General features: G+C 43.5%; 1 protein-coding gene across 3 annotated transcripts in view; it reads left to right on the top strand.

Moving 5' to 3' along the window:
- The window catches only part of RAD54L2 (RAD54 like 2), a 116840-nt gene that overhangs the window by 27326 nt on the left and 67327 nt on the right, over positions 1-22187 (top strand). For all 3 annotated transcript variants that reach the window (XM_039477193.2, XM_074403769.1, XM_074403768.1), the window contains one exon: positions 14245-14437. In XM_039477193.2, coding sequence (XP_039333127.1) covers positions 14299-14437 — 139 coding nt within the window. In that variant the 5' untranslated portion in view covers positions 14245-14298. The remainder of the gene's footprint in view (positions 1-14244; positions 14438-22187) is intronic.

Below are 22187 nucleotides of genomic sequence, written 5' to 3'. Positions count from 1 at the left end.
TACTTTATTACTCCATAAGGAGGGGCAGGAATCTGAAAGGTCTTAGCTCTAGTGCCCCTGGTCTTCCTAATTATTTATAGAAAACATCCAGAAGTTATAGCTGTATGCCAGGTCACTCAGGCAGCATAACCACATTCCTCTCAAGGCTCAGAATAATTTAAAGTTCTGACAGCTTTAAGTTTATTTATTTTTACAAAATGATGTAGACTTCTTTGATGCCAAAAATGATATTTTTGTTGATTCTCTCTATTTTTGAGTCAAATAGTCTTACTACTTTTTGTTCATAGCTGAGTTTTTTTTCTTTGATGCATATAGTTGTGCATCACAGTGCCTGGCACAGTGTCTTTTAAATTAATTATTTTCTTTAAATATGCTAAAGTTTTATTATTTCTTTCATTGTATTGTTTTTCTTTCTTTCTTTCTTTCTTTTTGAGATGGAGTCTCACTCTGTTGCCTAGGCTGGAGTGCAGTGGCGTGATCTTGACTCACTGCAACCTCCCCCTTCCAGGTTCAAGTGAGATTCTCCTGTCCAGCCTCCCGAGAAGCTGGGCGTATGCCGCCACATCCAGCTAATTTTTGTATTTTTAGTAGAGATGGGGCTACACCATGTTGGCCAGGATGGTCTCCATCTCTTGACCTTGTGATCAGTCCGCCTCAGCCTCCTAAAGTGCTGGGATTATAGGCATGAGCCACCACACTGGTTTACTGTGTTTTCAAGACAGTCTTGCTCTGTTGGCTGGAATGCAGTGATGTGATCACAGTTCACTGAAGCTTTGACCTCCTGGTCTCAAAATACTTCCACTTCACCTTCCTGAGTAACTGGTTCTACAGACGTGTACCACCATGCCCAGATGATTTTTTAGTTTTTTATAAAGACAGGATCTCACTGTGTTGCCCAGGCTGTTCTCAAACTCCTGGCTTCAAGTGATTCTCCAAAGTGCTGGGATTATAGGCATGAGCCACTGTGTCCAGCCTTTTTAATTTTTTTTTTTTGAGATGGAGTTTCGCTCTTGTTACCCAGGCTGGAGTGCAATGGCGCAATCTCGGCTCACCACAACCTCCGCCTCTTGGGTTCAGGCAATTCTCCTGCTTCAGCCTCCTCAATAGCTGGGATTACAGGCATGTGCCACCATGCCCAGCTAATTTTTTGTATTTTTTAGTAGAGATGGGGTTTCACCATGTTGACCCGGATGGTCTCGGTCTCTTGTCCTTGTGATCCACCTGCCTCGGCCTCCCAAAGTGCTGGGATTACAGGCTTGAGCCACCGCGCCTTGCTTTTTTTTTTTTTTTTTTTTTTTTTTTTTTTTTTTGAGATGGAGTCTTGCCCGTTGCCCAGGCTGGAGTGCAATGGCTTGGTCTCAGCTCATTGCAACCTCCGCCCCCTCAGGCTCAAACAGTTCTCCTGCCTCAGCCTTCCAAATAGCTGGGATTACAGGTGCCTGCCACTACGCCTGGCTAATTTTTATATTTTTAGGGGAGATGGGGTTTCATCATGTTGACCAGGCTGGTCATGAACTCCTGACCTCATAATCCGCCCACCTCGGCCTCCCGAAGTGCTGGGATTACATGAGTGAGCTACCACGCCTAGAAAAATTTTATTTTTAAGAATCAATGTTTTGTCATTGGCATGGTGTCTTGATGCAGAAAATGCATAGGCTTTAATTTATTTCTTTTTGAGACAGTTTTGCTCCTGTCACCTGGGCTGGAGTGCAATGGCATGATCTTGGCCCACTACAGTCTCTGACTCTGAGGTTCAAGTGGATTTTCCTGCTTTAGCCTCCTGAGTAGCTGGGATTAGAGGCACCCGCCACCGTGCCTGGCTACTTTCTGTAGTTTTTTTTTGAGATGGACTCTTGCTTTGTCGCCTAGGCTGGAGTGCAGTGGCGCAATCTTGGTTCACAGTTGCTACAACCTCCACCTCCTGGGTTCAAGTGATTCTCCTGCCTCAGCCTCCTGAGTAGCTGGGATTACAGATGCGCGCCTTCATGCCCAGCTAATTTTTGTATTTTTAGAAGAGATGGCGTTTTACCATATTGCCCAGGCTGGTCTTGAACTCCTGATCTCTGGTGATACACCTGCCTTGGCCTACCAAAGTGTTGGGATTACAGGTGGAAGCCGTCGTGCTCTGCCAGAAAATTTGTAGGCTTTGAACTAAATAGTTAGCCTTTCTGCCTTTCCCTTTGATCATCATTTTTTTTTTCTCCAAAATATAGGCCAGCCACTTTTTCCATTAAAATATTTTATCTGCTGGACGCAGTAGCTCACACCTGTAATCCCAGCACTTTGGGAGGCCGAGGCGGGCAGATCACAAGGTCAGGAGATTGAGACCATCCTGGCCAACATGGTGAAACCCTGTCTCTACTAAAAATACAAAAATTAGCTGGGTGTGGTGGCGTAAGCCTATAATCCCAGCAACTCAGGAGGCTGAGGCAGGAGAATCGCTGAGCCTGGGAGGCAGAGGTTGCAGTGACCTGAGATCGCACCACTGTACTCCAAACTGGGTCATGGAGCGAGACTCCGTCTCAAGAAAAATTTTTTTTCCTCAAGCTTTTAGCTTATCCCCACCTTTGCCCCTCATTCCCTCTACGGTGACAATATTTCCTGACCATAAAGTCCACGTATGAATTATTTTGGTCTTTGTACTTCTTATGTGGTGTCTAATGAAATTTGGCGTTGTCTCTGTGGAATAGCTGCTTTTTTTTTTTTTTTTTTTTTTTTTTTAAAGACAGAGTCTTACTCTGTTGTTCAGGCTGGAGTGCAGTGGTGCGATCTGGGCTCACTGTAATCTCTGCCTCCTGGGTTCAAGAGATTCTCCTGCCTCAGCCTCCCAAGTAGCAGGACTATAGGTGTACCACCACGCCAAGCTAATTTTTATATTTTTAGTACAGATGGGATTTCACTGTGTTGGCCAGGCCAGTCTCAAACTCCTGACCTCAGCTGATTTGCATACCTGGGCCTCCCAAAGTGCTAGGATTACAGGCGTGAACTACTGCACCTGTCCTGGAATAGATTATTTATCTGATGAGTGGTGGGACATGCATAGCTGGGCATATGCACATGCATGCATGCACGTAAACATGACATTTCTAGTCTCTGACAGATGCCCTTTCTTCCCAAGCGTTAACATCTGTTATTTTCCACTTATAGGAGTAGGGGTTTGTTTTTCTCTTTTTTACTTTATTTATTTATTTATTTATTTATTTATAGAGATGGGATCTTCCTGTGTTGCCCAGGCTAGAGTGCAGTGGCTATTCACAGGCGCGATCCCACTACTGATCAGCGCAGGAGTTTTGATGTGCTTCATTTCCGACCTGGGCCGGTTCACCCCACCTTAGACATCCTGGTAGTCCCCCTCTCCTGGGAGGTCACCATATTGATGCCGAACTTAGTGTGGACACCTGGTCAGCATAGCACACTATAGCCCAGAACTCCTGGGCTTAAGTGATCCTCCGACCTCAGACTCCCGAGTAGCTGGGACTACAGGCACGTGCTACTGCGCCTGGCCTTTTTTACTTTATTTTTTTTGTTATTTATTTATTTACTTTTGGGAATAGAGTTTTTTTTTACAGGTCTTCTTACTTGCAAAATCTTTAGTCTGTGTTTTTCCAGAATCCATATGCTTTTCCCCAGAGAAGTTTTAGGAGTATTAGTTTAAAAGAAGACTTTTTTGGAGGTTGCAATGAGCTGAGATTGCGCCACTGCACTCCAGCCTGGGCGAAAGAGCGAAACTCCATCTCGAAAAATAAAAGCCTTTTTTCTACTTTGCTATTTTGGTTTTAGGTGAAGTGTACACTTTCTTTCTAATCTATCTTTGCTAATATTCACATATCACTATTTTCTTCAGTATTTACATCCAGCATTAGACTAGAGAGAGATTTACAGAGCGCTATATAAAAGTAACCGTGACTTGTTAGAAGTGGTATAAATCTGGCCAAGCATGGTGGCTCAGGCCTATAATCTGAGCACTTTGGGAGGCTGAGGCAGGTGGGTCACTTGAGGTCAGGAGTTCGATACCAGCCTGGCCATCATGGTGAAACGCCTGATGCCTAGCCAGGCGTTGTGGTGGATACCTGTAACCTCAGCTACTCAGGAGGCTGAGACAGGAAAATTGCCTGAACCTGGAAGAAGGAGGCTGCAGTGAGCTGAGCTTGCGCCATTGCACTCCAGCCTGGGTGGAGCGATTCTTCTGCCTCAGCCTCCTGAGTAACTGGGACTACAGGTGCACGCCACCATACCTCGCTAATTTTTGTATTTTCAGTAGAGATGGAGTTTCACCATATTGGCCGGGCTGGTCTTGATTGAACTCTTTACCTCGTGATCCACCCGCGTTGTTCTCCCAAAGTGCTGGGATTACAAGCATGAACCACTGTGCCCAGCTGGAATCTTAAAAAAAAAAAAAAAAAAAAAAAAAGCTGGGTTTGGTCGCTTACCCGTGTAATCCCAGCTACTTGGGAGACTGAGGCACATGAATTACTTGAACCTGGGAGGCAGAGGTTGCAGTCAGCTATGATTGCGCCACTGCACTTCAGCCTGGGCAACAGAACAAGACTCTGTCTCAAAAAACAACAACAAAAAGATGATACAAATCTTTTTTTTTTTTTTTTTGAGACAGAGTTTCACTCTTGTTACTCAGGCTGGAGTGCAATGGCGCGATCTTGGCTCACCGCAACTTCCGCCTCCTGGATTCAAGCAGTTCTCCTGCCTCAGCCTCCCGAATAGCTGGGACTACAGGCGTGCGCCACCATGCCCAGCTAATCTTTGTATTTTTAGTAGAGACAGGGTTTCACCATGTTGACCAGGATGGTCTTGATCTCTTGACCTCGTGATCCACCCGCCTCGGCCTCCCAAAGTGCTGGGATTTGTGAGCCACCGCGCCCGGCCGATGATACAAATCTTAAGCTCTCATATTTCCATAATGCTGAAGTGTGTGTGTGCGCGTGTGTAGGAGCCTAAAATGGAAAGAGTTGGCACAGGTTAGAATAACTTTGGCCATGAAGTAATAGTGAAATATGTAATCTAGATGGATGCATAAGTCTCTTTACAAGATTCTTCACAACTGGGCCACATCCACACATAGAAGGAGGTAAAGCTGGTGAGTCCAATTTCTGCCTCCTTGTGGAGTACCATTTATTTATGTCATTGATCATGCCTAGAGCCTTCCAGAGAGAGGCCAAGTGAGACGTTTGCCTCAGAGATGATTCCAGCTGGGCCCAGAGGAAGAAGGAAAGAGACCAACCCCTTCAGAAGGGATGCTTTTTAACCCTAGTCATTGTGTCTTAAAGGAAAGGAACTTTGTTACTAACTAACTATAGAGAATAGTCAGTCAGGTTATATTTCAAATCTATCCCTTTTTGTTTTGAGATGGAGTCTTGCTCTGTTGCCCAGGCTGGAGTGCAATGGCATAATCTTGGCTCACTGCAACCTCCACCTCCTGGGTTCAAGTGATTCTCCTGCTTCACGCTCCAAGTAGCTGGGATTACAGGCATGCACCACCACTGGATCTAATTATTGTATTTTTAGTAGAGACAAGGTTTCGCCATGTTGGCCAGGCTGGCATCGAATTCCTGATCTCAGGTGATCCACCCACCTGGGCCTCCCAAAGTGCTGGCGTTACAGACGTGAGCCACCTCGCCTGGGCCAAATCTGTACTTTGAAATGGGATATTTTGGGACTTGTTAAGTGTTTAAATCTTTGGAGAACTAGGAACAGATATATTTATCTTCTTTCTTGTAATTGTGTTTTAGAAAGTTATTTATTTTCACCACTAAATACTTTATTATTTCATTCATAGATACATCATTATGTATTTCCTCAGGACCTTCTGTTACATAACCACAGACCAGTTCTGAAAATCAGGAAATATAATATTGATACAATACTATTTTCTGATTCATGTCTATACTCAGTGGCATCAATTGTCCCCAGCTATTTTTTCTCCTAGGCCTTTATAGCTCTTTTCTCCCCCACGCTCCTCCCTGCCCCACGCCCCCGTCCAGGATCTAACCCAGGATCCCACATTGCATTTAGTCTCTTCCAATCTGAAACAGTTTTTGGAGGATTATTTCACATATATGTTGAGGTATACACAGTTAATCCCAGGATCCTTGTCTTCTAATTCTCATTCTGATCCTGACTTTTTTATGGCATTCTAGGGAAAGTTGCTACTTCCTTGAGAGGAAAAGGATTATATTTGAATGTAACTCATTTGCATAATTTAATTCCTGTGCATTTTAGTAGCAACTAATAGGTTTGGTAGCCCCGGGGGTATGTTGGCTGAGGAAGAGGAGATAGACTGCTGATGGTTAGACTTTGCATGTATTTTGAACTGCTTAGACACTAATGATCTTCATTGGTTCTTCTATTTTTGAAGCAGAATATTTCCCTGACCCCCTCATGGGTGGGAACTGGAGTGCATGGGGGCCAGCAGGGGTGAACTCCCTTCACTCAGAGCTCTACTCATTGTGGGAGGGGGAGCACAAGTGAGTGGGTGCAGGAGCTAGGGAAACTGCATTTGGGTTCTGGCAATAGCAAACTCTTTATTGGCCTTGTGGCAGGATCTAGGGGGAGGGTGTCTGCGAGCCCTGAAGCCTCAGAGGAAGTGTTACAGTGCCCTTTTAGGTTTGCAATCTGTGGATAGCTTAAGTGTTAACAGCTCAATGGAGGGTCAATGTGACAGCCTTTTGTAGCCACCCTCATAGCACCTGAGTTCTTGTTTGGTGTCCAGAAGGAATCAGATCACACGAACGAATTGAAGGTGGGGATTTTATTGCTGATGAAAGTGGCTCTCAGCCAGAAGGGGAGCTGAAAAGCAGACAGAGCAGGACTGTAATCTTCCTCTGGAGTCTGGCCGTCCCTGGCCAGACTCCTCTCCAAAGCTACACCATCAAACTGTCCCTCTGAAGTCAAGCCACTTTTCTCTGACATCCAGCCATAGTTTCTATTTTTTTTTTTTTTTTGTGAGACGGAGTTTCGCTCTTGTTACCCAGGCTGGAGTGCAATGGCGCGATCTCGGCTCACCGCAACCTCCGCCTCCTGGGTTCAGGCAATTCTCCTGCCTCAGCCTCCTGAGTAGCTGGGATTACAGGCACGTGCCACCATGCCCAGCTAATTTTTTGTATTTTTAGTAGAGACGGGGTTTCACCATGTTGACCAGGATGGTCTCGATCTCTTGACCTCGTGATCCACCCGCCTCGGCCTCCCAAAGTGCTGGGATTACAGGCTTGAGCCACCGTGCCCGGCCAGCCATAGTTTCTAATGCACACTTGCTTCCCCTCTCTGCTGGCTGAGCCTGGGGTTTTTATGGGTGTAGGATGTGGGGCAGGATGGGCCATGGCTGGTTTTGGAAAAGGCAACATTTGAGTGGGAAAAGGAAGTAAGTTCTCACTTTGGGCCATGGTTCCAGGCTTGAGGGTGGGGCCCTTGCTGGGGAACTGCTCTCTTTTGCCTAGAATTTCCCTGCCTCCTGTCCCTATCACTTTTCTCCCAATACTCATGATCAGTTTTATTGTTAATTAAAATATGGAAAACAGTGCATCGGAAACAAATTTGGTTCATGTGAGACTCTTGTCTTCCTTTGTGAATTGAGGGGGTGAAACTCACTATGTATTTCTTTTTTTTTTTTTTTTTGAGACAGAGTTTTGCTCTTGTTACCCAGGCTGGAGTGCAATGGCGCGATCTCGGCTCACTGCAACCTCCGCCTCCTGGGTTCAGGTAATTCTCCTGCCTCAGCCTCCTGAGTAGCTGGGATTACAGGCACGCACCACCATGCCCAGCTAATTTTTTGTATTTTTAGTAGAGATGGGGTTTCACCGTGTTGACCAGGATGGTCTCGATCTCTTGACCTCGTGATCCACCCGCCTCGGCCTCCCAAAGCGCTGGGATTACAGGCTTGAGCCACCGCGCCCGGCCAATTCTTCATTATATTGATGCTTTTTACTTTTTGGTATTTTTTAGAAAGGCTGATACTGTTTGTTCCTTTCTATGTGTAGTGGTTCTTTCAGAAGCTCTTGTAAAGCAGGCCTGGTGATGATGAAATCTCTGAGTGCTTGCTTGTTCACAAAAAAACTTTATTTTTCCTTCACTTATGAAGCTTAGTTTGGCTGGATGTGAAATTCTTGGTTGAAAGTTCTTTTCTTTAAGGATGTTGAATATTGGTCCCCACTCTCTTCTGGCTTGTAGGGTTTCTGCTGAGAGATCTGCTGTAAGTCTGATAGCTTCCCTTTGTGAGTAACCTGACCTTTCTCTCTGGCTGCCCTTAGTATTTTCTCCTTCATTTCAACCCTGGTGAATCTGACGATTATGTGCCTTGGAGTTGCTCTTCTTGAGGAATATCTTTGTGGTGTTACCTGTATTACCTGGAGTTGAATATTATCCTGCCTTACTAGGTTGGGAAAATTTTCCTGAATAATATCCTGAAGCGTATTTTCCAGCTTGGATTCATTCTCTTTGTCACATTCAGGTACACCTATCAAGCGTAGGTTAGGTCTTTTCACATAGTCCCATATTTCTTGGAGACTTTGCTCATTCCTTTTTATCCTTTTTTCTCTAATCTTGTCTTCTCGTTGTGTTGGTCTTCGACCTCTGATATCCTTTCTTCTGCTTGATCAATTCGGCTGTTAAAACTTGTGCATACTTCATGAAGTTCTCGTATTGTGTTTTTCAGCTCCATCAATTCACTTATATTCCTCTCTACATTGTGTATTCTTTGTTAACATTTCGTTAAACCTTTTTTCAAAGTGCTTAGTTTCTTTGGATTAGGTTAGAACAAGTTCTTTTAATTCACAGAAGTTTCTTATTATCCGCCTTTTGAAGCCTGCTTCTGTAATTGGAACACACTCGTTCTCCATCAAGCCTTGTTCCGTTGCTGATGAGGAACTGTGATCCCCTGCCGAGGGAGAGGTGTTCTGATCTTGGGTATTCTCAGCCTTTTTTGGCTGTTTTCTTCCTTTCGTTGTAGATTTATCCATCTGTGGTCTTTATAATTACTGTCTTTGTAATTGGATTTCTGAGTGGACGTCCAACTTGCTGATTCTCAGCGCCAAAATCTGAGCAACCCACTGCGCCAAGTCAGCATTAAGATTGATGGTGCTTTTCTGACTGCACCAAGAACTGACGCTCCGATGCGCCGGCAAAACCGCCTTGCCGGTCACAAGAGTCGCGCTGGTGACCCGTGGGGCTCCTCCGCTGGGAATCTCCTGGCGCGTGAGCAACAAGAATTCATCTAAAAGTGTGGCGTCCTCTTGTTCTCTGCGTTTTCACTGGGAGCTACAATCCTGAGCTGCTAGTGATCAGCCATCTTGGATCTCTCTCCCCAGAGTGGTCTTCTTTAGAGTTCCTTTAAATAGCTAGTTCTCCAGTTTCATTGAAATATAATTTGATTTCCAGAATTTGCTCTGTAGGAACATGGGTCCCCATTAAGGTGCAGCATACCCAATATTGCTCTCCTGGTTTCTGGTATTAGAGACAGAGCCCCTTGTCACTGGAGACTGAAGCAGTGTTTTGCATAGAATGAGGAGCAAATGAGGGAGATGGATTATTTTCTTTATCACTCCCCCCTCCCCCTACATCACCAACCATGTGTGTCTACCTAAGAGCTGAGTACTGAATCAAGGCTGCCTTGTGTTCTGAAAGGCCATGCCCACATGGAGGTATGTGTGTGTGAAGGCGGAGCCCCTTAGAGACAGAATACAGTTGACTGCTGCTGCACCCCAAGGCCAGCTTTTCCCCTGCGATTTTCACTTGTTGCCTGCACTCAAATGATCTTCCCAGTCCCGTCTCCCAAATAGCTGGGACTACAGTTGCACACCACCATGCCCAGCTAGTTTTTATATATCTTGCAGATGTGGGGCGTTGCTGTGTTGCCCAGGCTGGATCTTGAACTCTTGGGCCAAACAGTCCTCCTATCTTGAATTCCCAAAGTGCTAGGATTATAGGTGTGCACCACACACTAGGGTCTGTTGTCTGTTTTTTCTTTTTCTTTTTTTTTTTTTTTTGAGGAGTCTCTCTCTGTTGCCACCATACAATTTCTTCTCTAGGATGACAGGCATTCAGATTACCTAAAAGTACTTGCTAATTAAAAATGGTTCTCTAAAATCAGCCAAGCACACTGCAGAGAAAATACTTTTTTTTTTTGAGATGGAGTTTCACTCTTGTTGCCTAGGCTGGAGTGCAATGGTTTGGTCTCAGATCACTAGAACCTCTGCCTCCTGGTTCATGCGATCCTCCTGCCTCAGCCTCCCAAGCAGTTGGGATTAGAGGCATGTGCCACTGCGCCCAGGTAATTTTTTGTATTTTTAGTAGGGATGGGGTGTCACCATGTTGGTCAGGCTGGTCTTGAACTCCTGACCTCAGATGATCCACCCACTTAGACCTCCCAAATTGCTGGGATTACAGGTATGAGCTACCATGCCTGGCCAAAACACTCTTATCTCAAGGAGTCTAGGATGAAAGAGAGGGGTTATGCTGATTACAATCATTGACTTCCAAATACGTAGTAGTTACTAATGAATATACTAACATTCAGAAATAAATTTCACTACAAATATTAAGAAGTAAATTTTACTTCCAAAGTTGTTGATAGCTAATTGATTTTCTACTTCCTTTCTAAAACCTATTAAATGAACCAGCAACACAGGATAGTCATTTCTTCTTTTTTTTCTTTTCAGGGTAGTCTTTTTTTTTTTTTTTTGAGACGGAGTTTCGCTCTTGTTACCCAGGCTGGAGTGCAATGGCGCGATCACGGCTCACCGCAACCTCCGTCTCCTGGGTTCAGGCAATTCTCCTGCCTCAGCCTCCTGAGTAGCTGGGATTACAGGCACGTGCCACCATGCCCAGCTAATTTTTAGTATTTTTAGTAGAGACGGGGTTTCACCATGTTGACCAGGATGGTCTCGATCTCTTGACCTTGTGATCCACCCGCCTCGGCCTCCCAAAGTGCTGGGATTACAGGCTTGAGCCACTGCGCCCGGCCCAGGGTAGTCATTTTTACAGAGATTTGAAATCTGCCAGGTCACTAAGTGAATGGTAGCTCAGCATTAGATATGAATTTGTATTTGCCAATCACATTTCTCCCTGTCCCTTAATGCCCTTTGCAGATGTTTTTGGAAGTGAGTTATTAATGCAAAAATTTAAATTTTATTATTAGATCATTTCACAGCTGGTTTTTATTTTGTCTTGAGAGGCTAAGTACATGAACCATCTGGACACACACACACTTTTTTTCAAGATGGAGTCTTGCTGTTGTCCCCCAGGCTGGAGTGCAATGGCATGATCTTGGCTCACTGCAACCTCTACCTCCCAGCTTCAGGTGATTTTCCTGCCTCAGCTTCCTGAGTAGCTGGGATTATAGGTGCCAGTCACCATGCCTGGCTAAGTTTTATATTTTTAGTAGAGACGGGTTTCACCATGTTGGCCAGGCTGGTCTCGAACTCCTGACCTCAGGTGATCCGCCCACCTTGGCCTCCCAAAGTGCTGGAATTACAGGCATGAGCCACCACATCCAGCCACACACACTCTTGATTCCTATTATTTCTAACTCTGAACGGCCCTAAGTTTTAGTTTTCTAAAACTCTAAATAATCTAATTTGCTTTCCTTTTTTTCTTTTCTGTCTGTTCGGGAGAAGATGGATGTTATGTTTCAAATTATCTGAAACTTAAGAGATTGCAGTTCTGCAGTATATTTTATGTTAAATAATTAGAGATTTGTATCTCAGTTTTTATTTTGGGAGATAGGAATTTGAGGATGGTCTGATTGTTGATGTATTTATCTGCAGCAGTTTGTCTTATAAAAGATTATTTACCTCTTCTGTGATTTTACTATGAAAATTGGAAGCTGGGCACAGTGGCTCATGCCTGTAATTCCAGCACTTTGGGAGGCTGAGGTGGGAGGATCACCTGAGGTCAGGAGTTCGAGACCAGCCTGGCAAACATGATGAAACTCCATCTCTACTAAAAATATAAAAATTAGCTGGGTGTGGTGACGCATACCTATAACAGCTACTCAGGAGGCTGAGACAGGAGAATCGTTTGAACCCTGGAGGTGGAGGTTGCAGTGAACTGAGATTGCACCACTGCATGCTAGCCTGGGTGACAGAGTGAGACTGTATCTCAAAAAAAAAAAGAAAGAAAATTGGAAATATACTGAAAAATTGGTCACTGAATTCATAAGTTAACATTTTGCTGTATGTAGTTTATCGCAGAGCTACCCAACTAGCCATCTCTTTACCATAATTTTATTTTATTTTATTTTACCCTCAAGAAGGAATGGCCTTTATAGCTAATAGTAAAGTGATAAGAGAGACAGACAGACATGCATAGTGCCTGACACATGGTAGGTATGGTATGGCAGGTTGGCAAATGAAGGACTGAATGCCGATGAATGAATAACTTGAGTAAAACATACTTCAGCTCCTGAGTACTCCCAGCCATTCCTGTTCTGCTGCTAGTGCTCACTCTACCTGGAACATACTCCCTCCAGATATCTGTGTGGCTCCCTTCCTTCCTTTTGGTTTCTGCTCAGTGAGAATTTCACTGACCTCCCTGTATAAATTAGCAGCTCCTCCTGGCACACACCAGCCCTGGGCACTCCTTACATGCTTTGTTCTGTTTCCTGCTGTGTTCCCAAACCCTAGACTAGCACCTGGGATTATATACAGCTGCTCCTTCATGTACAATGGGGTTACATCCTGATAAATGCATTGTAAGTTGAAAGTATTGTAAGTTGAAAGTCTCTTTAATGCACCTAACCTACTCAACATCATAGCTTGGCCTAAACTACCTTAAAGGTGCTCAGAACACTTAACACTGTCTTAGCCAGGCATGGTTATATGTGCCTGTCTTCCTAGCTAGTCAGGAGGTTTTAGGCCGAACCTCCTTAGGATTGCTTGAACCCAGGAATTTGAGGCTACAGTGAGCCATGATTGTGCCACTGCATTCCACCCACACTCCAGCCTGGCCAACAGAGCTGGACTTTGTCTAAAAATAAATAAATAAAATAAAGAACACTTACATTGTTTACAGTCAAAGTCATCTGGCAGCACAGTAAACTGCACACTTCATGATAGCATGGCAGGCTGGGAACCTCAGCTCGTTGCCACTGCTCAGCATTGCCAGAGAGTATAGTTCTGTATGTCACTAGCCTGGGAAACATTTAAAATTTGAAGTACAGTTTCTACTGAATTGTGTGTCATTTTTGCATAATTGTTAAGTTTCTACTGAATTGTGTGTCATTTTTGCATAATTGTTAAGTTAAACCATTGAAGGTTGGGGACTCTCTGTATACATATATATTTATATGTATAGATATATATAGATATAGAGAGTTGGTGCTCAGGAAACAGTTGATGCAGGAAGGAATAAACAAATGGGAATTTCAAAGTTTATAGTTTTACTGTTATTGTTAGTTTAAGATTTTTTTTTTTTTTTTTTTTTTTTTTTGAGACGGACTTTCGCTCTTGTTACCCAGGCTGGAGTGCAATGGCGCGATCTTGGCTCACCACAACCTCCGCCTCCTGGGTTCAGGCAATTCTCCTGCCTCAGCCTCCTGAGTAGCTGAGATTACAGGCATGCGCCACCATGCCCAGCTAATTTTTTGTATTTTGAGTAGAGACGGGGTTTCACCATGTTGACCAGGATGGTCTCGATCTCTTGACCTCGTGATCCACCCGCCTCGGCCTCCCAAAGTGCTGGGATTACAGGCTTGAGCCACCGCGTCCGGCCATAAGATTTTCTTTTCAAAATAGCCAAGAGATGTTTGAGCTACACAGAGTCATGAAAACTTGTTTCAGGGCCAGTATACTCATAGGGAAGATTGTGATTTGGGTATGGTTAGCTTGCCTTGCTTAGAGAAGTTCCAGGGAATTCATGTTCAGCATTTTTTTTTCCTTTGTTTTTCTTTTGGAGTCAGAGTCTCACTTCATTGCTCAGGCTGCAGTACAGTGGTGCCATCTTGGCTTACTGCATCCTCTACCTCCCCTGTTTAAGTAATTTGCATGCTGCAGCCACCCGAGTAGCTGGGATTACAGGTGTGTGCCACCATGCGTTGCTAACTTTTATTTTTAGAAGAGACGGGGTTTCACCATGTTGGCCAGGCTGGTCTCAAACTCCTGACCACAAGTGATCCACCTGTGTTGGCCTCCCAAAGTGCTGGGATTACAGGCATGAACCACTATGCCCAGCTGGCTTTGAAAGACTTGTGCTCCTAAGCAAAACCCTTGGTGATTCTAATGCCTCTTGTCCTCCTCCTAGCACCCCTGCAGTGGACCATGAGTCGGTAATGCCCACTGAGGACCTCTGGGAGCCATGTCAGACGAATCTGCCTCAGGGAGCGATCCAGACCTGGACCCGGACGTGGAGCTGGAGGATGCGGAAGAGGAGGAGGAGGAGGAGGAGGTGGCAGTGGAGGAGTGTGACAAGGATGATGAAGAAGACCTGCTGGATGGTAAGTGAGCTCTATTGAGTGACAGAGGTTGCCTTATATTTTCCTTCAATGGAATTTTTGTTGGGAGATCTTGGTGTTTCCAGTTGGATTTCTTAGGCCATCCATAGTAAGAAGACGTAGGCTAGGAACTGAGTTGCAATGAACTTAGATGTTCATTCCTAGGAAACAGATTATTGTTCCTCTACATAAGCTTTGTTTTATTGCTGGAAGAACCTTTAGCTGTTAGCTCGTCTTTGATGGATGTATGGACTCAGGTCCAGAGATTATAGAATGTTGCATACTTGCCCAGGTCATGGAGGAGTCAGTGTCAGAGTCCCTGTGGTAAGACTTTGCAGTCAGGAGGCCATGGGCTCTTCAGGTAGACATGAGGGTAACTGTGAGTGGTCTGTAAGTTTTCTGAAATTATACGTTACAATTCTGCTTGTGTGTATGTGGGGGAATTGTCTGGGCAGAGATTCTCAGGCAGGTTCACAATTTCAGAAAGCTCACTGCATTTCCTGCAGTGCTGCTCTACCTCTTGGCCATTCCAGTGACCATAAACTGCTCCTACTGGGAGGGCACCACATCACCATAACCGGTAGACCCCCTTTTGATGCCTTCTATTTGGTTTGCTCAGCTCACTCCTTCTTTTTCCTCAGCTCCTTGAAAGGCATTGGACTTTTTCTTTTAATGTTCATTCTAATGTTAGGTCATTTGGCCAGCTACAGGGCTTCTCAATTAATTCCAGCCTTTTACGGCATAGGATTTAGTTGTTGGTAAGCTTCCTGCTGACTGAGGAATAGGGTTTTTGTCTGTTCATAGCAGACCCCCTAGTGGAACTGAACGTTGCATTAGATCATCTAATTCCTTGAATCTGAATTAATGTAGGAAAATGTACTCCTACCATTCCCCAGATTCCAGGAGGATGAGCACTGATTCTGTCTTTGCTGATATTTACTATCTTCATTTCTCATTCATCCTAACAGCTGTCATATGGCTTGGGAGTCCATTTACCCTCCTTTATACTGTCCAGAAATCTCTGCTCCATTTCTGCAGGAAAATGACCATTGACTTTTATCCCCTTTAATAGCATTTGCTGTCCATTGCTAGCTTCTTCACCTGGAGTCTCATTTCTAGAAAGTAGAATGAACAGAAATAGTGGAAGACAGTAATGTTTACTTGGCTCTTACTGTTCCTGAAATGATGTTAGAGTCCCTAGGTATCAGCATCACTTTTTGCTTTTCATCATTTGGGTTCCCATAATTTTATTTACAGAGACCCCTAGAACTCCCATCAGGTTTAGATTGGATTTTAGATGCTTCTGGTGAGTATAATGGATATACACACTATCTTCCCTGTTGGCTTCTTGGTATTCTCTTTTCCTTGTAAAATTCTTAATTATTCAAAAATTACATGATAGGTTTCTGTGGACTTTATTATTTATTTAGAAATGGCAATCATTTAATTATGATTTGTCTCAGAATAGTGTAGCTGTGCAATTGGTTTTTAAAAATATTACTCCTGTGACAGATTAAATTTGGGTTTTTAAAAAGAATATTTACGCAATTATCACATTAATACTTTTTAAAAATTTTGAAATAACTTATTTTTATTAAAGTTCAGAGTGATAAACATTTCATTAGGCGCTATGTCCTGCTGTGCTTTGCTAGGTTAACTGACTTCTTGGAATTTGACTCAAGAACCATTTTTTATATTTGACTACAGTGTTAAGAGCCACAAAAGTAAAAATGAAACTTCTGTTACTTGTGGTGACTTTGACCCTATTTTACCTCTTAAAGCTTTTCTTTTCCTCTCATGTTGAGCAGTCTGCAATTTTCCTGAAAAATCCCAGACCTGCCTATTTCTTTAGTCTTGTCCTTGTTGCCATCCCATAGTCATGGGCAAAGCAGCCAGCTATTTTACCATTAAGAATAGCAGTTAAGCCGGGCGCGGTGGCTCAAGCCTGTAATCCCAGCACTTTGGGAGGCTGAGGCGGGTGGATCACGAGGTCAAGAGATCGAGACCATTCCGGTCAACATGGTGAAACCCCGTCTCTACTCAAAATACAAAAAATTAGCTGGGCATGGTGGCACGTGCCTGTAATCCCAGCTACTCAGGAGGCTGAGGCAGGAGAATTGCCTGAACCCAGGAGGCGGAGGTTGCGGTGAGCCGAGATCGCGCCATTGCACTCCAGCCTGGGTAACAAGAGCGAAACTCCGTCTCAAAAAAAAAAAAAAAAAAAAAAAAAAAAGAGAATAGCAGTGAAGGCTGGGTGCGGTGGCTCACACCTGTAATTCCAGCCCTTTGGGAGGCTGAGGTGGGCGGATCACCTGAGGTCGGGAGTTCGAGACCAGCCTGACCAACATGGAGAAACCCCATCCCTCCTAAAAATACAAAATTAGCCGGGTGTGGTGACGCATGCCTGTAATCTCAGCTACTCGGAAGGCTGAGGCAGGAAAATTGCTTGAACCTGAGAGGCGGAGGTTGTGATGAGCCGAGATCACACCATTGCACTCCAGCATGGGCAACAAGAGCAAACTCCATCTCAAAACAAAAGAAAACAAAAAGAAAAAAATAGCAATGAATAATCTAGTCTTAGTTGGTGTAGTGTGATGTGGCCCTTTTGTTTTCTTAGAGCAGTGGTTCTCAACCTGGTATGATTTTGCTTCTTAGGGGACAGTTTATAATGTGTGAAGACATTGTCAGGATTCTTGGGGGGAGGGTGGGGATGCTACTGTCATCTAGTGGAAAGAGGCTGAGGATGCAACTAAGCACCCTACAATGTATTGAACAGCCCCAGCCCCAACAATTATCTGGCCCCAATGTCAATAGTACTGAGATCTGAAAAACCATTTCACAAAGGAAACTTGCTTCAGTCCTTTCTGTTTGAAGTTTCATCTGTATTGGATAACCATAGCTTGCTTTTATATTGTTTGTCATAGTTTATACAAGCATGTGAACAATCTTATTCTTTTCACAAACTGTCTTTTGGCTTTGGTGTATTGTGTTTGTTTTCTTTGTAACTTCTATTTTAAAATTTTCTATTTCTTTTGGGTTTATTTTGCCTTTCAGATTTCTTAAGAATGTGCACAGCTCATTAATTTTCAGATGTTTTTCTATGTAAGCATTTAAAGCTTTCTTTTAGACTTCTTAAGAATGTGTATAGCTCATTAATTTTTAGATTTTTTTCTATGTAAGCATTTAAAGGTATAATTTTCCCTATAAGCTTCAGCTCCGTTCCCCCACAAGCATTTTGACATACTTTATCATACTTAATTGTCTTTCTTTCTTTCTTTCTTTCTTTTTTTTTTTGAGACAGAGTCTTGCTCTGTCACCCAGGCTGGAGTGCAGTGGTGCGATCTCGACTCACTGCAACCTCTGCCTCCTAAGTTCAACCAATTCTCCCACCTCAGCCTCCCGAGTAGTAGTTGGGATTACAGGCATGTACCACCATGCCTGGTTAATTTTTTGTATTTAATAGAGACAGAGTTTTACTGTGTTGGCCAGGCTGGTCTCAAACTCCTGACCTCAGATGATCTGCCCACCTCAGACTCCCAAAATGCTGGGATTATAGGTGTGAGCCACTGTGCCTGGCCCATACTTAATTGTCTGGGTAATCTTATATGTTAGGTAGGGTAGATACATTTTACAGATGGGGAAACTGAGGCCCGTAAAGGTAAATGGCTTACTTAGCAAGAAAGTGGCAAAGCTGGACTTTTGGTCTTCAAGGCAGTGCTCCTTTTTCAAACCAATGCTGCTTCTGAGACCACAGATTTTTATAATTCCCTTTCTTGTGATATGTTCGCTTTCCTTCCTAGTTTGTGCTTTGAGGGAAGAAGGTGATTGCTGATATTGTTGAGCAGAGATGGAAGTACAGTTAGAAGTAACAGCATGAATAAGTCAAAGTAGAAGGGAAAGTATGGCAAATGCTAAGGAATGAAGAGCTGTCTTAATTGTTAATGCACTGGACACATTAGTGGGATCACCAGAGTGAGACTGGAGAGATGACCTGCGGTCAGATCATGGAGTAGTTTAGAATTTGTTTTATAGTCAACACGGAATTGATGGTGCTTTTACTGAGGAGCATCCATCAGACTTTTGACTTTAGGAATGTTACTCTAGCACGGTATCAAAGACATGGCCTATAGACAGGGAGGATCAATTAGGTCTGTAGTAGAACTTTATGGGAAATAGTAATGAGGATTGGAACTGTTTGGGTCAGTTAACCACACAGGAGGAGTAAATGGTCAGACTTGTTGCATTGGATATTATAGGACTTGGTGACTTAACTGGATTTGTAGGCAGATTGAAGAGGGATAGGTAAAAGCCTAGGAAGAGGATGAGATCTTTTACAAAGGTGAGATTAACAGGATAGGGAGTGGATGGGGGAGTTAAAGTTATTTTTGGCTTTGCTACAATAAGTCAGGGCATTGTTTCCTCCTTGATATTGACCTTTGTATGTTGAATAGTGGAATATGAGTGCAAGAACTGGTTATTATTATAGAACACTGAGATTTGGCTGTTGGAAAACAGCTCCGTGACTTTGTCTTCAAACCAACCTGCAAGTGAGGAGAAGCTAGTGCTTTTTTGTTTATAACATGTTAGAGGACCCATGACATGTTGTGAGACATTTTAGATTTGGTTTTTCATCCCCCTCTTTTTCTTTTCTCCTGATATCTGTGCTTAGCTTTCTGTGTTCTTTTGGAATGGTAGGGAATGTTGGGTGTTAACACCTTTGGGGTCTGTTATTAAAGGTAGAGGTTCAAAATTTGATGCCTCTGGGATTGATTTTCCTTATGTAATGGTTTTTCTTTCACTCATTCATTCTTTTTCTTTGAGACAGGGTCTCACCCAGGGTTGCCTAGACTGGAGTTTAGTGGTGTGATCATGACTCACTGTAGCCCCCCAGGCTCAGGTGATCCTCCCACCTTAGCCTGTCAGGTAGCTGAGATGACAGGGGTGCATCACCATGCCCAGCTAATTTTTAAAATTAAAAGAAAAAATTATTTATTTACTTTATTTTATTTTGATATGGATTCTCACTCATTTGCCCAGGCTGGAGTGTAATGGAGTGATTTTGGCTCACTGCAACCTCTGCCTCCCGGTTCAAGTGATTTTCCTACCTCAGGCTCCCAAGTAGCTGGGATTACAGGCATGTGCCACCATACTTGGCTAATTTTTGTGTGTGTGCGTGTGTGTGCGTGTGTGTGTGTGTGTGTGTGTTTTCAGTAGCGACTGGGTTTTACTATGTTGGCCAGTTTGGTCTTGAACTTCTGACTGCAAATAATCTACCCACCTCGGCCTCCCAAAGTGCTGGAATTACAGGCTTTTTAAACATTTTTTAAAAATGGAGATAGAGTCTCTCTATGTTGCCCAGGCTGCTCTTGAACTCCTGGGCTCAAGCAATCCTTTTAGCTTGGCCTCCCAAAGTGCTAGGATTACAGGTGTGAGCCCACTCCTGGCCTAGTTAATTTTTTTTTTTTTTTTTTTTTTTTTTTTTTTTTTTTTTTTTGCAGAGACAGGGTTTTACCATGTTGTCCAGGCTGGTCTCAACTCTTGGCCTCATTTATTTATTTATTTATTTATTTATTTATTTGAGATGGAGTCTCACTCTTTTGCCCAGGCTAGAGTATGGTGGTGTGATCTCAGCTTACTACAACTTCTGCCTTCTGGTTTCAGCTTCCTGAATAGCTGGGATTGCAGGAGCCCGCCACCACGCCCAGCTAATTTTAGTATTTATAGTAGAGACGGGTTTTCACCATGTTGGCCAGGCTGATCTCAAACTCCTGACCTTGTGATCCTCCTGCCTCGGCCTGCCAAAGTGCTGGGATTAGGCGTGAGCCACTGTGCCTGGCCCAGCCTTTATTTTAAAAAGTTTATTTCCAGTTGCTGCTTAATGTATATTCCAGTGGATGTGAAAGTCTGAATGGTTGATACATGTTGCAGGTAGAGTCATATGTTTTTATGGCTTTGTAAAGGGATTTTCCAGTGTATTGCTGGTTCATTGGGACATTTATTTCCTTGATGTCACTTCACTGTTTTTTGTTTTGTTTTCTTTTTTGAGATAGTCTCATTCTGTCGTCCAGGCTGGAGTACAGGGGCACAATCTTGGCTCACTGCAACCTGCGCCTCCCCAGTTTAAGCAATTCTCCTGCCTGAACCTCTTGAGCTGGGATTACAGATGCACACCACCATACCTGGCTAATTTTTTGTATTTTTAATAGAGACGGGATTTCACCATGTTGGCTGGGCTGGTCTCAAACTCCTGACCTGAAGTAATCCACCCATCTTGGTCTCCCAAAACACTGGGATTACAGGCATGAGCCACAGTACCTGGCCTCACTTCACTCTTTAAGCCTGCAGTAGACTCTTCCTTAATGGTTGATGGCTCTGTCAACTGTCTGTGATAGGGAGCCCAGACCAAGAGAGATGTCCAAGGGTCTGTCAGTCTGTACAAATGGCAACAATCCTAATATTATTTCTCCAAAGTAGTTTCTTATCCTTCTGCAACAGGGAAACATGGAAGAAAAATAACCAGAAGAAACCTGGGCTTGAATATGCACTAAAGGTTGGAGGGTAAAGGAGACTCTTAGAATTTAATATGTTTTCTTTGTTTAAGAACTTCATGTGTCTTATTTATTCAGATTTGTGGATCCAGTTCCTAGTTTCACTCCGGATTTTCTGTTGTTTTCCAGATAAATATCAAATTGTAGTTAATAATGAGATTCCCCTCTCTACTACCTCTTGCATTTCTTTTTTTTTTCTTTTTTTTTTTATTGCATTTTAGGTTTTGGGGTACATGTGAAGAACATGCAAGATTGTTGCATAGGTACACATTTGGCAGTGTGGTTTGCTGCCTTCCTTCCCCTCACCTGTATCTGTCATTTCTCCCCATGCTATCTCTTCCCACCTCTCCACCCCCCGTCCCTCCCCCATTTCCCCCCAATGGACCCCAGTGTGTAGTGCTCCCCTCCCTGTGTCCATGTGTTCTCATTGTTCAACACCCGCCTATGAGTGAGAACATGCGGTGTTTGATTTTCTAGTCTTGTGTCAGTTTGCTGAGAATGATGGTTTCCAGGTTCATCCATGTCCCTACAAAGGACATGAACTCATCGTTTTTGATGGCTGCATAATATTCCATGGTGTATATATACCACATTTTCCCTATCCAGTCTATCATCGATGGGCATTTGGGTTGGTTCCAGGTCTTTGCTATTGTAAACAGTGCTGCAACGAACATTCGTGTGCATGTGTCCTTATAGTAGAATGATTTATAATCCTTTGTATATATACCCAGTAATGGGATTGCTGGGTCAAATGGGATTTCTATTTTTAGGTCCTTGAGGAATCGCCACACTGTCTTCCACAATGGTTGAATTAATTTACACTCCCACCAACAGTGTAAAAGTGTTCCTATTTCTCCACATCCTCTCCAGCATCTGTTGTTTCCAGATTTTTTAATGATCGCCATTCTGACTGGTGTGAGATGGTATCTCAATGTGGTTTTGATTTGCATTTCTCTAATGACCAGTGATGATGAGCATTTTTTCATATGTTTGCTGGCCTCCTGTATGTCTTCTTTTGTAAAGTGTCTGTTCATATCCTTCACCCATTTTTGAATGGGCTTGTTTTTTTCTTGTAGATGTGTTTTAGTTCTTTGTAAATTCTGGATATCAGCCCCTTGTCAGATGGGTAGACTACAAAAATTTTTTCCCATTCTGTTGGTTGCCGATTCACTCTACTGACTGTTTCTTTTGCTGTGCAGAAGCTG

Source organism: Saimiri boliviensis, chromosome 8, assembly GCF_048565385.1.
Source record: "Saimiri boliviensis isolate mSaiBol1 chromosome 8, mSaiBol1.pri, whole genome shotgun sequence".
NCBI classification, from domain to species: Eukaryota; Metazoa; Chordata; class Mammalia; order Primates; family Cebidae; genus Saimiri; species Saimiri boliviensis.
This window is presented reverse-complemented; position numbering and strand designations above follow the sequence as displayed.